This window comes from Colossoma macropomum, unplaced genomic scaffold, assembly GCF_904425465.1.
Source record: "Colossoma macropomum unplaced genomic scaffold, Colossoma_macropomum, whole genome shotgun sequence".
NCBI lineage: Eukaryota > Metazoa > Chordata > Actinopteri > Characiformes > Serrasalmidae > Colossoma > Colossoma macropomum.
In genome coordinates, this window is record NW_023494807.1 from 34,307,273 (window position 1) to 34,324,672 (window position 17,400).

Sequence of the window (17,400 nt, forward strand, 5' to 3'; positions counted from 1 at the left end):
GAAGAAGCATAATATGTATCATCATATCATACAAACTGAACTGTATATGTTTGTTCTCTATATTTACTTATCTAATCTGTATAGTTTCCTGTTCCTATAAGGGAACACAGCACTGAATAACCCAATGCGCTGTCCGCACATTCCTCTCTGAGACTGTGTGGAAGCACAAACCACCACAAGTGTCCAGGAAAGTCTTCAGTTCCTCAGATATGATCTAAACCACTGGCTGTCCCTTCATTACAATTGTTATTGTCTCCATTTCGGGCGTGTTTGGGTTGTGAGGGTTCGAGCGTGTGCTCTGTTAGCATTAGCAGCTTGTTCTAATTTAGCTGTGCTGTAAAAGTCTTTATCAATAAAAGTTAAACGTGTGGAATGAATTTCTGCCGATGCCAGGCGATTTTGTCATCTCAGCTCATCTCAGCTCATCTGTGTTCAGTTTGGACAAATAAGTTACAGAATCAGCCCTAAAATCATGGGTGGCAGCTGCTGAAGTGCCGCTGAGGACAGAGGGTCCAGAACTCTTACAGTGTTTTTACACTGAACGTTCAAAAACAGGCTCTGAAACTCAAACAAGAACCAACGGAACTGACGGTTCTGGTTCTGGCTCTAGTTCGGACCTGTACCTGCTTCAGTTCACTGACCACCTGTAAAATACAGAATCGGTTTTTAGGTTTTATTGCTTGTTTTTAAAGCTCTAAATGGTGTTTCTCCGACTTACGTCTCCAAACTCCTCCTCCGTATTCAACTTCACCAGCTTTGAGGTGCTGCTGTTAGCCAATCAGCTTCCTCCACTAAAATCTGAAGCTAGCGGATCTTTTTCTGTTTAATCGTCTGTGTAAGGATTTCAGCCACGGTTGATGTGTTTCAGTCTAATTTAAAAGCACAGGCATTTAAATCCTCTTAAAAGGTTTTAAAGTCCTTAGCTGCGTGTCCAGATTTGTTATGTTTTTATTTTTGGATGATTTATTTTAATTTTATCAGCTCTGGTAGCCTTTTAAATGCACTTTAAAAATAAAGTGGACTCGACTTTCCACCTGCTTGAGTGACAGAACCATAATAATTTTATGCCACTCTGAAGTATCTAACTTAGCTAATTAGCTACCTTGCTTGCCAGTTAGCTGATTATTAGCGGATATTAACGATGCATGAACTGTTCTGTCCATACAAAGTAAACAAAGTTGATACTTATATGTATTTATATTGTCTGTCGAGTGTGAGAATGTTATCTTTCTGACTCACCTTAGCATCTTTTGCAAAGTAATAATTCTAAAATATCAATCATCACATCAGCAAACCGTCCTGGTTCACGTTCTGGAGCTGTTATTGAAGATGCAGTAGTGCTTAGTGACTTTATCTTCACCTGGAGGAGTAAAAGATTCACTGTATTGTTGTTTGCATCAGTTCCAGGTGTTAGTAAACACAGCGGAGAACACTCTCGAGAACCTTTAGGTCCTGTTGGTGCTGATCTTAAGCAGCAGCCCAGACAGCAAGAGGGCAGAGGGTCAGTGTCGGCCCCCTGACAGCCCACTGGCTCGGCTCGGCTCGACTCTACTCGCTTTAGGTACCAGCTACTTCACTTTACTGCAGATATAGCGCCCCCTCAGTGTAGCTGGTCACATGAAGCTGCCGAGACGTGAAGGACACTAGTTCTGTTCAGAGGACGCTGATGGCGGCGAGACAAAAGACTGCTGAGAAAAACAGGAGAGTTTGGGAAAAAACTACATCAGAGCTCAGACCAGACGAATCTGGTGACACAAGAGGCTTCGCTAACCTGGTAGCTAACGTTAGCATATGTGTTTAGCGATTCTGTCTGACCAATCAGCAGCCTGCAGCATTTTTACAGTACGTTCTGGTGTCAGCTCAGCTCGCTCGGAACCTGGAGAGAGGTGACACCCAAAAATAGAACCAGTTACCAGGTTTGTCTGATGCAGAACCAAAAAGGTGAGCCGAGTCGAGTCGAGCCGGTGCCCTGCAGTGGAGAAGTGGCGCTCATTTTCTTCTCTCAGTCCAATTTACTGATTTTTCCTTCATTTCTTCCTTTTTTGTCCTTTGTTAATTAGTTTATTAAATAATTTTAACAGTAATATCGTTAATAAAGTCTGTTACACAGCTGTAACTGATCTAGCACAGAGTCAGCAGCAACATTTTGACTTTTATTTCAGGCCTATTCATTATTTTTTCTATCGGTTGTTTATAATAATACACACCATCTAAACCACTTATCCTTCTGGGTCGCGGTGGGGTGCTGGATCTCAGCTGTCATTGGGCAGAAGGCAGGATACACCCTGGACAGGTCGCCAGTCCATCGCAAGGCAGACAGACAGACAGACACATTCACACCTAGGAGCAATTTAGCATGTCTAGTTGGCCTGACTGCATGTCTTTGGACTGTGGGAGGAAACCGGAGAACCCGGAGGAAACCCACACAGACACAGGGAGAACAGGCAAACTCCACACAGAGAGGACCCTGGAATCAAACCCAGGCCCTTCCTGCTGTGAGGCGACAGCGCTACCCACTATTTTCCAAATAAAAGTCTGTGTGCATTTAAAACCTGTTTAAGGAGCCTAAAAACTAGTTAGACCTCGTGTGCAGGACAGTAATCTAGGTGGTCCGAGGGTGGGCCAGCAGTGACGTACAGTCAGCGGGGGTGGTGGGGGGTGTGGGGGTGGTGGTGGTAGGGGGGCACCTTAACAAGCCAGCAGACCGGTATGTGATGTTATCTGGGAAAAACCATTAAACTGGAACCGATGGCCAATGGAAAAGTTCCTGTTTTCTAGCACTGTTCAGTGGGAGAACAGACTTAATGGTTCCTAAATGGTTCTAGGCTTGGATGTACGGCTCTGGGAAAAACTTTTAAAGAGAACCTTTGCATTATGTGCAGGTTCTTTATACTTTAAGATGGTTCTTCATGCTCACACATCTCTTTAAAGAACCATCCATTGAAAGGTTCTTTAGGGAACCTCTCCCTGGAGCTCCATAGAACTCCTTTTTTACTGAGGGGGAAAAAAAGTGTCCTTTTATAGAAATTTAAATACGTTTTCAGTGAAAATGTAGAAAATGTTCATTTCTTTCAGGGCGTCTGTTTGAATCCGACCACAGAACACATATTTTGGCTTTGGTTTCTAGTTTTTGTGAAGGAATGTTCTGGATTAACGCCAAACACTTCAGTACTCAGCAGTTTATGGACTGCGCTCTGAGTAAGAGAGCTCCTCGTGTGGGTTTCTGATTTATACCGTTCTACTGAAGTGGTCAGGTCAAGTGGTCTGCAGGGTCACGTCCACAGAGAGCATGACACAGTTAGCTAAATCATGTGAACACAGTGTCTCTCTGAAGGTCTGTAGCCACATAAACACTGAAGACCCAGAGAACCTGAATCTGTGTTTCTTTCCGATCAGGTTAATCTTGTTCCTGCAGGTAATAATGTTCCTGAATAATGTTCCACTGACCAATAAATGACCGATATATTTCACCATATTTCTCTCCTCTCGATGTAAACTGGTAACCAGTCTTCTGTAATCATTCCCCTGACCAATCACAGGGCTGCATCTCTGGCCCCGCCCACACAAACCAGTTTCAGAGAAGCTTAGTGAGCTAAAACTAAACCAGCATAACCAAAACGTTGCTGTCCAGAGAAAAACAAGAATCTCCAAAATAGTCAGTTTACAGTAGAGGGCAAAAACGTCATTTTGGAGCGTTTCTATTGGTCCATTCATCATGAGGTTACGTAAAGGACGGCTGTTGAGCTCAAATGATGCAGAAAAGTAAAAATCTCAAAAAATGGAGATGTTTTTCATTGGACAGCCACGAAAAACTAGCAAGCTAGCCCACCTGTCTGTAGCTGCCTGTCGTCACTCGTTTATCAACACCAACACTGTTCACTCGTCCGTTCCTTTGTGCGTTGCTTCATCCGTCCGTCCGTCTGCATGTCTGTCTGTTCGTGACTTTTTCCGTCCAGTTAGCGTCACATAAAGCTGGATAATGATGTATGAGGTGTATGACGTGCGAAACAGGCTAGGAGTGTAGGACAGAGAGCTGTCAATCAAGCGGCTCATTAGACACGCCCACACAGTTCTCAGATAGATTTTTGGATTTGTTTATTAAAACTGAAAGAAGCTTCATGACTGAGTGAGGAGAATAAAAACAGGCTAAAATAGGGTGAGTCTGCACTGTGAGTCACCTGTAAAGGTAGGTAGGTTGGTGGGTAGGTAGGTGCGAAGGTAGGTGGGTGGGTAGGTAGCTGAATGGGTAGGTGGGTAGGTAGGTGGGTGGGTGGTTAGGTAGGTAGGTGGGTGGGAAGGTGAGTAGGTAGGTAGGTAACTTTTTTAATCTCAGAGGGAAATTAGCAAATAATTGTCTTACAGTATTTACAGGTGCATAAATAGAAAGTAAAGATAAAGATAAAGCCTGAAATAATCATTTAAAAATCAGAGACGTCGAGTTTTTCACACCACGTCGTACGTCTTTACGTATTAACATCACACACAGACTCTAAAAGAAGGTCCGGCCCGATGTTTCAGCCTCAAACGATCTTAGAATCAACCTTATACTGATGAAGATCCTCAGAAGACACTCCCTCATCAAGTTTAGAGGGTGTTTAAAGTTAAATAGTACACAGCTCAAAATAAAAGGAAAGACAATAAAATAAAGTGAAATCAAAAGTGAAGTAAACTCACTCATATAATGATATTTCGCAGATGTTTGCAACACTCATCACTTTAAAGAGTGAAAGAAAGGAAGGAATCATAGTGAAACAACACTATTAACTATTAAACTATGAAACAGGTTCCGCTCGGCCTGTTCGCCCTGTCAGCCGTGACCGCCGTGACCACCGTGACCACCATGACCAATCCTGACTTCACCCTGACTCGCTCTGTGGGAATCACATCATCACCTCCGTGAGAAACTCTGAGAACTCTGGATGATGAAGACATTAGTCATGTCGGATCTGTTGTCCTCTCTAGGAACATCGAGAGGGCCATCCACTGACCTCACAGCGAAGGCCCCGTAAGTAGCGCCAAAAATAGTAAGTAGTAGGTGAAGTTTATTTATATAGCGCTTTTTATAACAGGTGTTGTCACAAAGCAGCTTTACAAGGAAATCAGCATTACAGAAAGAAATCCGGGTCCGAGCCCCCATGAGCGTCGCCAGTGGCGACAGTGGCAAGGAAAAACTCCCTAAGAGAAACAGGAAGAAACCTTGAGAGGAACCAAGACTCATAAGGGGAACCCATCCTCCTCTGGTCGACACCGGATAGTAAACATTGTTAGTACAAAAACAGGGAAAACAGGTGGAGCAATGATTAAATTGATTAGTTTAGTTTATGCAGCAGCAGCAGCAGCAGCAGCATCAGTGGGGTCAGGTTGTGAGGGTGAGGTTTGCACGGCGTTGTACAGCATGGAGCTTGATGGTGGTCAAGCCGGTCCAGAGGGCTGGCGAGCAGTGGCACCCGATCAAGGCAGAAGAGGCAGCAGCATCAGACGCACAGGATGGGCAGCTGTTCAACTCGGCAAAGAAAAGAAAGAAAGGAAAAACACCGAGAAAAAAATAGAAACGCTACAGCTCATAATGCTAGTGTTAGTACTGAAAATAAGACGACTACTAGCACTTATACTGTAAATAAGGCAAGTGCTGATAGAAAAGCTTATTCTATAAATACAAATGCTCATAGGTTTCTCCCAACTGAGACTGTGTCTGTTCCCCGAATAAAACAAAGCATCAAAAAGCCTCGAAGTGTTTGCTCTAGTAACTTGATTAATATCAGACCAGTTGTACCACTCTGCAATGACCGCACCTTTGGTCTAAAACTAGGACTGCTTAATATAAGATCTCTCACACCTAAAGCCGTCATTGTTAATGAAATTATTACTGATCACGACTTTGATGCTCTGTGTCTAACAGAGACGTGGATCAGACCTGAAGAGTACTTGGCTTTGAATGAAGCCACGCCAACAGGCTATAGCTATGTACATAGTCCTCGCTTATACGGTCGGGGTGGAGGCATAGCAACCGTTTACACCAATACTTTAGGACTAAACCAGAAAGCAGACGTAGTTTCTCTTCCTTTGAAATTCAGTTTCTCAATGTTAGCAATCGAGGAACAAATGAGAGCTCATTTTCGCTCATCATACAGGCCACCGGGGCCTTACTCTGAGCTTTTACAGGAATTTACTGACCTGTTATCTAGTTTAATAACAATCTCGAATAAAGTAATAATAGTTGGAGATTTTAATATCCACATAGACAAACCACAGGATCCGCTAAGAGTTTTTAAACACTGTGTCCACTCACTGTCCACTCTGTTAGACACTCCTACCTTGTCAGTCCACCTTGTAGATGTAAAGTCAGAGACTAAAGCTCATCTGCTGCTGCACAGTTTGTGTTGGTCATCCTCTAGTCCTTCATTAGTGGTCACAGGATGCTGCCCACAGGACGCTGTTGGCTGGATATTTTTGGTTGGTGGACTATTCTCAGTCCAGCAGTGACACTGAGGTGTTTAAAGACTCCAGCAGCACTGCTGTGTCTGATCCACTCGCACCAGCACGTCAGTGTTACTGCAGTGCTGAGAACGATCCACCACCCAAATAGTACCTGCTCTGTGAGGGTCCATGGGGGTCCTGACCACTGAAGAACAGGGTAAAAGGGGGCTAACAAAGTATCAGAGAAACAGATGGACTACAGTCTGTAACAGTAGAACTACAAAGTGCACCTATATAGTAAGTGGAGCTGATAAAATGGACAACGAGCGTAGAAACAAGGAGGTGGTCAGAATGATATGCCTGATAGGTGTATCGCTAACTTGGCTAATTTTGGGACCAAAAGAACTGACCATGCCACGGAAGGAAGAGCCTTTTGGGAGCCGAAAGTGTCGACTCTTCTCTAACCTGAAGGTTGTAACCGACTCCAACATATCAGATCTTGTTGAGACACAGCCGTCCAGTTGTTTCTGGCGTGATTAACACACACCAGCGCTGCAATACCGGCAGGAAGTGTCTCAGTGCTGGATGAACAACATGCATCACCTGCCTGGTCCAGCCTGAGCTCCATCCCAGCGAAGGAGATGGTCAGTCTGAATCGTTCCAAAGCCACATTACTGTGGAGGAAATGCTGATGGACAGCAGGGGATTTCCCAGAGTGCCACCGTGTCAAACAGCTCCACTACTGACTCATCTGGACTTCTGCTTGATCAGCTTAGAATGAATTCATCAGGAGAACCCACCAGAGATGCAGGAGCATGTTCTCCAACCATCACACCCTGCTCATCTCAGCAGAGGCTAAACTGGATTTTGGAGGTGGAGAAGCTCTATTTTTACCACAGATGTCAACAATGCAGGAACTATGTTGTTTATCTGGTTTTATATCGAGTTCTCACCACTGAGATTACAAAAATGATTAAAACGAATATCTAAAATCTGTTACTGTCTTAAATGATAGATCGTTATGCTCGTTTTTAATGTTCAGAATTTTATTTTTGTTCTACTAGAACAGATTTACAGCTTCAGTGTTCCAATAACACATTCATTTCCTCAGACTGTTCATCTCTGTTCACCCTCTGTCTGAAACGCTCTGTTAGAGCTCCTGTGTCTTTAAGCCCCGCCTCCCGATGAGCCCAATGTGCTCTGATTGGTCAGCTCGCCCACTCTGTTCTGAGCGGTTAACTACAAGTTTCACCCCCACGTGGATTTCAAACACGAACTTCTTTGTTTTTCTACAAACTTAAAAAAGATGGTTCTGCAAGGGCTCTTTAGTAAAGAAAATGGTTCTACATAGAACCATGAGCACTGAAATAACCCTTTGCACGATTAAAGGGTTCTTTGCATTGTGAAAGGAGGGGAGAATGTGCTGTAGGCGGTTCTATATAGAATCTTTTTGACCTAACAATGCAGAACACAGTATCTTCCCCATGTGGCTCTTAAAATAATGGTTCTTTAACAGTTATTTAGTAAAGAGAATGGTTCTATATAGACATGTGAACACTCAAAGAACGCTTTGCACGATTAAAGGGTTCTTTGCATCATTAAATGGTCCATTGATAAAGAATTTGCTGTATGTGGTCCTATATAGCACCTTTTTGAAAGTGGTTCCACATACCACCAAACACAGGTTCTTCTAATGTTATGATGTCAAGCTTGTCAATACAGAGCCGTTTCATCATGCAAAGGATTCTTTACGTTTTCATTGGTTCTATATAGAACCATTTTCTTCACTACAGAACCGTTGAAGAACCATCTTTTTTTAAGTGTGCACAACACTGAACACACTCTTCCTCCTCCAGCAGCCGCTGTGGGCTGTGTGAGGGGGCGGAGCTCGCCAGTAGGTGGGCAGTAAGGAATGTGTTACGAGATGATGTCATCCTGTAACAAAGGAAAAGGGCTGGAATTCCAACAAAGCGTTTGAGGCAGCTGAGAAAAGTGGGTTCTGTGGGAGAGTTTCTCACAAAGAGCTACATAACACCCTGAAGGGGAGGGAACAACCAGAAAAACATAATAAGTTACCTTTAACCTCTTTCCACAGCGCCCCCTAGTGGCCATTACACTGGAAACCAGGGTTTGTTGGTGTCTTAATGGATGTGTCTGCGCTGTGCTTTAGTTTAGATCTTCTTTAGGCCCCGATGGTCCAAATAACCAGACACAAAATCTCCTGGCACTGGAACATGGGCCCCGGTGCGACTCCCTCCCACCTCCCGGTAGTTACGCCACTGCCTCTGTGTGAAGGCAGGCCATCAGGGAGTAAGTTTTCATAGCTGTTCCATTATATAATCCTGGCAGGCTGGATAACGAGCTCCCAGCCAACAAACTCGGAAAAAAAACACTCGACTTGGAGGCTGTAGTGGAACATCCAGAACTCCAAGGCCAGTTCGGCAGTGTCCAGTAAGCTGGTCACTCTGTTTAGTGGCTTTCTTTGAACTTTACACCAGAAAAGTTCCTACAGAGCACTTTTTGATGGGGCAATGATTTGTTATAACATTCCAGAATCCTTTACGAGGGAATTCCATGAGTAAGAACGATATTTGGCCCATGCAAGGAGAGAATAGCCACTCTGGGCCTCCTCCCAGAGGAGAAATGTCTGTCCTAAGATCGTCTCAGAGAAATAAGGCAGATCTTAATACTGTATTAATGAAGGGTCACTGATCTCTGAGCTGTTCCTCCTGAACCTCCTCAGGAGAAAAGAGGAGATCAACATCAGCGTCTCACTGTGAGACGTTCTGGTGATGAAAGAGAACAGCGTGACTTCTCCTTCTGCACTAACGGACTGCTGAGAGGGTTCTGTGATCTAGAACAGAGCTGTATAAGAGAACGATGAGATCTCACACTGTTCTTATGGAGATATTACTCAGCTGAGACTGCAGCTGAGACGAGTCAGACTCTAAAGAGTTAATCCACGTGTGTGATTTTGATCAAAGAGAGAAAATCTGAGTTTTATTTCTCAGAAGCCAAATTTCAGAAACAGGAGAAAACGGCTTCAGTCTGAGAAGAACCTGAGATCAAGAGCAGATCTCTTTTAGAATATTTCTGTCCTAAAGCGCAGAACTGTTCTCACCTTTGTGCTGTTGAGTGTGTAGATTCTGTTCTTACCTAAGAACGAATCCCACATAAGAGAACACTGGTGAATATCAGAAAATGGTTCAGATGTCTTTACAGTGGTGGTGATAGGAACCAGGGGTCGCCATGACTACAACACAGATATAGACATTTTATTTACTATCCAGAACCACCAGTGAACCTACACGAGTCTCCTGAGTTTATATGGAATGTTGATGATGGAAAATAGTGGAACATCTGAAATAATACGTTTTCTTTGGGGACTATTTTGCCTCACAGCGCCCTGCATGTATCCCTCCACCATGAATGGAGTTTAAGTTCTCTAAACTATCATAAAACAGTGTCTCAGTCATCAGGCAGTGAATTCATAACCATTTACTGTAGGAACTTTCTGTGAGGGAGCTTTTAGAGGTGGACGTCTGGTTCCTATCACCACCACTGTGAACAGTTCTGACTCAGTAAGTTTCTCTAGAACAGAGCGTTTCACACCAAACCACTCTAAATGACTCTGAACCGCTCTGTTTACATCTTAACTGTTCAGCTATGGAGTGATTCAGTACACTAGATCGTTTTCCTGCTGTGTGTGTAGGTGGTAGTCCAGGCCAGATGTTGCTGGGATGTGTGTGGAATGCTGTTCTGTGCAGAATCCTGAGTGGACAGCTGAGCGGCGGCTGCCTCGAGTGTCTGAGTTCTCTCGTCTGCACCTTCACCATCTTCACTGCTTCCTGTTAGTGAGAGCGCCGACAGCAGGTCAGTGTTGTCCTTTATTGGGTGTTGGTGCAGAGTAGAAGGGTCACTGTAACGGGTTCTCAACCACAAAGTTGCTCTAGAACGGAACTTTTCACACCAAACCGCTCTGAAAGACTCTGTTTATACCTTAACCTCAAACAGGAACCGTGTAAGTCCCCTTTACGCCAGTAAAACATTCCTACTCTGATGTGACAACATACCCAGAGGACCAAAAGACCAAACATGAGATCTCCTCTAAATCACTCACACTCCTCCTACACGCTGAAAAAGGTGGTTCTTCAAGGGTTCTTTAGTCAAGACAGTGGTTCTATATAGAACCATGAACACTCAAAGAACCCTTTGCATGAAAGCGTTCTTCAGATTGATGGAGAATGTGTTGTACATGGTTCTATATAGCACCAAAAAGGGTTCTTCTACTGTTACAAGCTTGATATTACAACAATAGCAGAACCCATTTTGGTGCAATATAGAACCATTTTCAAAAAGTACTATATAGAACCAGGTACCGTACATTCTACATCAATCTCCATTTTCTTTACTAAAGAACCCTCGAAGAACCTTTTCGTATACTTTTAATGCGTTCTTATAAGAATTGATTCTTCAAAGTTTCTTTAGTAAAGAAAATGGTTCTGTATAGAACCATGAACAGTCAAAGAAACCTTTGCTTGATTAAATCGTTCTTTGCATTATGAAAGCGTTCTTCAGAATCATGAAGAACTGTTGTATAAGGTTCTATATAGCACCAAAAAGGGTTCTTCTTGTGTTCCAAGCTTGATATCACAACTATAGCAGAACCCCTTTTGGTTCCCTGCTTGGGGAAATCGTTCTTCAGATTGATGGAGAATGTGTTGGTTCTATATAGCACCAAAAAGCGTTCTTCGATGCCAAACTTGTAACAATAGCAGAACCCCTTTTGGTGCTATATACAACCCTTTTCAAAAAGGTTCTATATAGAACCATACACAACACATTCTCCATCAATCTGAAGAACCCTTTCATGATGCAGAGAACCTTTTGAGCATAAAATGGTCCTATATGGATCTCATGGTTCTAAATAGGATATGAATGTTTTTTTCTTTCTAATAGGCCTAACGGTTTCCAATAGAGACTACTAGAACACCTATAGAACCCATAGAAAGCAATTTAGAATCAGCCACTGGTCACCAGTTAAACCATTACACTGTGATATCAACCCATTAAAAAGCCAAAGCACATGACAAAACAGGAACCAGCAGGCGCTCTTAATTCATCAGCAAGGTAAAGAACCCTTGAAGAACAGTGCAACAGTTTTAACAGTGGGGGGGGGGGTGAGCCGGATGCCCATATATGGTCATCATGCTCCGCCAGTGACGACACTGAGGAGTCGGTAGGCGGGGCTGAGTGAGTCAGGCTGAGCTGAGCTGAGCTCCGTATAAACTCGCAGAGCTGATAGAGACCAGCATCAATCGAACAGCAATCCCTAAAGGACTAGAACCTCCCAGCTAGAACATCCCTTTGGACCCTCACTGGACACCAGCATGAGCTTCACAGCGCCACTTCTCATTGTTCTCTGCTGGATCAGCTCATCTTCAGGTAGGAACGTGTTTAATTCGTCCGTTTTTGGGCCAGAATGCGATGCGCATGCTCTGTTTACTCTGTCGGAGTGAATTAAAACTGATTTATTATGATTTACGAAGGTAAAGTTGGCTACTTGTTTGACTTGTCCGTTCCACCTTAAATGGTGCAGCAGTTACATTCTGGCGCCTCAGGCGCCAGAATGTTACTGCTGCACCATTTAAGGTGGAACGGACAATTCAAACAAGAAGCCTCAGGCGCCAGAATTTAACTGCTGCAGCATTTAAGGTGGAACGGACAATTCAAACAAGAAGCCTCATGCGCCAGAATGTAACCGCTGCACCATTTAAGGTGGAACGGACAATTCACGCAAGAAGCCTCAGGCGCTAGAATGTAACTGCTGCACCATTTAAGGTGGAACGGACAATTCACACAAGAAGCCTCAGGCGCCAGAATGTAACCGCTGCACCATTTAAGGTGGAACGGACAATTCGAACAAGTAGCCAGTCTTGGGGTTCATTAATGAAGGAGGTGGTTCAATTTAGGACCATGAGTGTTGGAACAGTGCTCCAGATTGATATGTTGTTCATGGTTCTATGCAGAACCTAGAACCATAAGTGCCCTGCTGTGTTTCTTGTTGGCTCCAAACAGTTTTGTAATGTGTTTTAACCCTCTTTTCCTGTCTCTTCAGCTTCTTTAGGTTCTGATCACCTTCCCAAAGCCAAGAATGTGACCTGGACGTCACTCAACTTCAAAACAGTCCTCCAATGGGGACCGAAACCCTCCAACCACAGCTACACAGTGGAGTTCTCAAGGCAAGTCTGTCAGATCAGTCAGTTGTAATTCCTGTAGCTTTATTTATTTGTGTATTTATTTATTATTTACACATCTGGGACGATGCGCTCCGTCCTAAATGTGACCTGATTCAAATGGTCACTCTCTTTCAACATGGTTACACTGTAATTTCTACAAGAAAGACTAAATATTGTTGCTGTAATATATCAAATTTATTCATATCCAGTTAATTCACTGCACTTTTTTCAGTGTAGCACAGTTTCGAGGCCTGATGCTCTGGCCATGAGTAAATTAGCATTCGTTTAATTTATTCGTTTTCTTAATTGTGTAACGGTTGTACTTGGTGTTGGTTGGTATCAGCTGGTTTATTCCATTCTAGCGCTGTTATCTGATATAAGCTGGTTATAATAATTAGCATTATTAGCTGGAATAGATTTTATAGGTTTATGTCTGACTAGCATTATTAGATAAGGTATAACTGTACCTGTCAGATCAGTATATGCACTTTTATGTCTGAGTAGCATAGTTATTATTAGTGGGCTTATTTCTAACCAGCATTACCAGCTGGCCACACAGCTGTGTTGGCTGGTTTAGTTCTAACTGGCATTATTAGTTGATTTATTTATAACTAGCATTATTAGAGTCGCTGCTTTATGTCTGACTGGCGCTGTTGTCTGGTGTTTTCTTGTTCATTCCTAATCCTCGGTGTCCGTGTGTCTGTACAGAGTCGGTAAAAACAGACAGACGAATCCGCACTGCATCCGCAGCCTGGAGACAGTGTGTGACCTCACCAACGACCTGAAGGACCTGAAGGCTATCTACACCGCGGACGTCCTGTCTGAACACCTGCCGGGTTCCAGCTCCGACCTGTTGGAGCTGCCGTTCACTCAGTCCAAAAAATTCTGCCCTTACACCGACAGTGAGTTTATCAGCTTTCGTTTACAGCATTGTAGTGACTCAGTGAAACGCCTGGGCCTGTTTACAGTGAGGAATAATCAGCTCTAAAACAGTCCAGAGAGCAGAGAAACACAGAGACTCAGAGCTATAAAGACTTATTAGTTAATCATCTAACAAAACAGCTCAGACATACCAAGTCCTGTAGCCCTGAGACTCCGTCATGAACAGCCCTCTGACCGAGTGAGATTTCTTTATCAGTTCATCTTTATTTAACTTTATTTCTATATCTTTTCAGCTCTTATAGGAAAACCTGAGTTCACCATCAAGCTGGACGAAAATAAAATTGTGATCCACATTCGTGACCAGCTCACCGCTTTAAACAGAGACGGAAATGTGCTGACCATCAGGGACGTTTTCAAAGGAGACCTGAAGCACAAGATTTCCTACTACAAAGCCGGAAGCACCGGGAAGGTGAGTGGAAATTCCACTTTGTTTTAATGTGCAGTTAACTACTGTCTGAATATGATACACTTATTAAAAAACACAGTTTCAGAGACGTTGTTTACTAAATGCTCCAGATTGTGAGCAACAGTAGATTAATATTGGTTAAAATGAGCAAAGCATTCAAAATATTGATCACCTGTGGAGTAGAAACATTGTCTTTGTATACAAAAGGTAATGAAGGATAAACAGCAGCTAGATAACCTGCTGCTATTTCTCTATAGGAGAATTATATAAATTAAAAAAAGGAGTTTCGGATTTTTAGTTCAGATGTTTTCACACCAAACCACTCGTCATGAATTTGTTCACATCTTATTCATTTAATCATGGAGAGATTTTGGTGGAATTGCCCTTTAAGAGTTGTTTATGTGGATTAATGTTGTGTAAACTGAGCTGTAATGAGTCTAAACCTCAGTGTTTACAGCTCCGCTCTGTCTTTGCTGATGCTCTCTAAGCCTGAGTCTGTGTGATTCCTTGCAGAAGGAGAAGATTGTGGATGGTGATGAGGTGGCGATGAGTGAACTGGACAAAGGTCAGAGCTACTGCTTCAGCGTAGCGGCGTACATACCGTCACGGAAAGGAAACAAACGGCTGGGAAAGTGGAGCCTCCCGAAGTGTTCCCCAGCAGGGGGCAGGAGCCTCATAGACGGTGAGTTTTACAGCTTTACCCAAAATAAAATCCTCACGGCTGCAAAACTCAGCATCAGTGAGGGATCTTCATCACCGCGCTCTGAGTTTAGAGACGAGTCCAAACTGAATCAGGACCTCACAGCCTCTCTGCGTCCCTTAGAGTTGAACAGCCCGTCCCTTTAAGACCCACATATGTAAAGGAGCTCTGTTCTGATTGGCTGTCCTGTACTGCACCTCATTCAAAGAGCAGCCCAGAGCTGCAGCGCTCTTTAGAGCCTCAGCGTGAAGGAGCGCGGCTGAACTGCTGTAGGCTGAACAAAATCAGTGGGTATATGGAAATGCATTGGTTTTTGTGACATCACAAAAGCGAGAAATTCAAACTGGGCTGTTTTGGAGGCTTAGTTTCCATATATGGGTTGTATGAATGGCACAGTTTGGAAATTTAACGCTGTTTACGAACTTCTAAAATAAGCGAAGAAAGTGTGTTTTTCTGTGAAATGGGCCCTTTAAGTGAACACAGGGCAGAAAATCACAGTGCAGATAGAGGAACTGCTGATCCGCACCGGGCGGTGAGTCAGACTGTCACTGAGGGTCAGCAGACGCAGCTGTGTGGCCTCTGTCCGTTTTTAAAGCGTGGGAATTTCCATGTGGATTCTGGGAAACACAGAACACACTGTTAGAGAAGCTCAGTTTACTTACAGCACAGATGCTGCAGACTCTGCCCATCGCCATGGAAACATGGCCTTTTTATCATATTTTCTTTCTCGCTTTGCAGTCGCTGATCACACTAAAGTCTGATCAGGTTTATGAAGATGCTGTCCAAAAAAACACACATCTGCATTTTCGTCCATGTTTGTTTTTCTGCGTAAAGTGAGCAGCAGCTGCTCCTCACATTGTGTGAATTTCATGATGAATCGACCAAAAGAAAAGATCCCAAACTGCTCAGAATAAAACCTCTTTACCTTCACTGACTTGAAGAGTGCAGAGCGTTTTCCTCTCTGCTGTAAACGTCAGTGACATCAGCACTCAAACCAGCTTTGGACTGAGAGCTTCACTGTGAGCTTTAACAACAGTTTAGAGAAGGAAACTGTTAAATCAGTATTTAGGGAGAACCTGTTCTTCATACCAAGAAGAAGCTGAGAGGAAAAACACACACAAAGAATCAGCTCAGAGCTGATAAACTAACCAGCTCAGGGAGTTTTAATACACACTTTTACATGTATTTTGAATCATTTATTCATGTTTGGAGAAAAATTAATTTACTACATATATATATATATATATATATATATATATATATATATATATATATATATATGTGTGTGTGTGTGTGTGTGTGTGTAAACTGCAGCTGGTTTTAAATAAACAGTATTTTAAGTATTTTTGAATTAATTTAATAAAGAAAAATATATACATTTAAAAAATCATTTTTAAATAGTTAAAATAAATGTTATATTTTTTGAACAAATAATGTTGGAAACATTTGCAGTTTGATTAATTAGAACATGTTTGCATATCTCTGAAGCAGTTTACTCAAATAATTAAAACATGGTTTTACGCTGTTTTTGAATAAATACTTTCAATCATTTAGAAATCTTTTGAATCATGTTGTAAAAACATGTTTGAAGTTATTTGCATAGTTTCGGAGGAAAATGCATCCGAGAATGAACAAGTGGTGCTTTTCTGCTGACTAAACCTTTTGCAGCTGTTTTGAAATAATTTAATAATAATTTTCGAAATATTTCACACTCGTTCGAGCAGATTTGAAAATGTTTACATATTTTTAAACTAAATATACCCGAAACTTCAGCACAGCTGCTTTATGCTGATCACTTTCACGCATTTTGTTGTTCTTAATTAAAAAGTGAGAAATCTGTCATTGTAAAATCCTGACGTTCAGCGTGTTTCTCTCTGCAGAGTACGGCCTGCTGACCATCGGCACTGCGGCGCTGGTGATCGTCACTCTGCTGGTGATTGTGGTGATCATGACGGTGGCCTGCTGCTGCAGACGGACGCAGAAAGGGAAGCAGGTGGACGACAGTGAGGTCATCGCACACGTTTAGGAGACTCGGACTGGATGCTGCACCATCCATGTTTCCATGAAACGTTCACACTACAGGATATGTCATACATATCTGACATCAGTAACCCATCATAGCCGCAGGAGTGACGGAGAGGAGGTTCAGGAACGACGGTGTAGTTCTAGTTCCAGAAAAGCTCAGACTTTTATAAATGAAGACGGCAAAAAAAGAAGATTTATATGAATATTTATATTTTATTTGAATGTTAAAAGTTGTTTGGTTGTAAGTTTTAAATAATTGAACTTATTTATTTATTTATATTTGTATATTAGCTCACAGTTTTACTGGACAAGATTGTTTATTTTCTTACGGATCTTCATGTGTAAAAGTATATTTTATAAACTATATTGCGAATATGAAAGCACTTATTAAAGTATCAGTTTCAATAAGAGCCATTTTTCTGTTTATTAAACACAAATATTTCTGTCTTAATGATGTTTCAGAATAAATAAAGTGAATTAAACGAATATAAACACAGACGAGTTTACGCTTCAAACCTGACAGAGGAAATGTTTTTGGCGAAAAGTTAAACAGCGCCACCTACTGCACAGTCTGATCAGTAATGAAAGATCTAGTATGAACAAACTCAAATTAAGACTAAAATCTACTGGGAAAAAGGAACGAAATTAGGTTTGACATCTACAGTAGAAAA

The 17,400-nt window shown here is 42.5% G+C and overlaps 1 protein-coding gene across 1 annotated transcript; it reads left to right on the top strand.

Moving 5' to 3' along the window:
- The first annotated feature begins 11,695 nt into the window (after positions 1-11,695).
- Positions 11,696-17,180, top strand: f3b (coagulation factor IIIb). The gene is made up of 6 exons (XM_036556695.1): positions 11,696-11,862; positions 12,536-12,659; positions 13,365-13,558; positions 13,832-14,007; positions 14,518-14,686; positions 16,585-17,180. Exons 1-6 carry the CDS (start codon positions 11,808-11,810, stop codon positions 16,728-16,730), a joined length of 864 nt encoding a protein of 287 aa, XP_036412588.1. The 5' UTR covers positions 11,696-11,807; the 3' UTR covers positions 16,731-17,180.
- Positions 17,181-17,400: the final 220 nt, after the last annotated feature.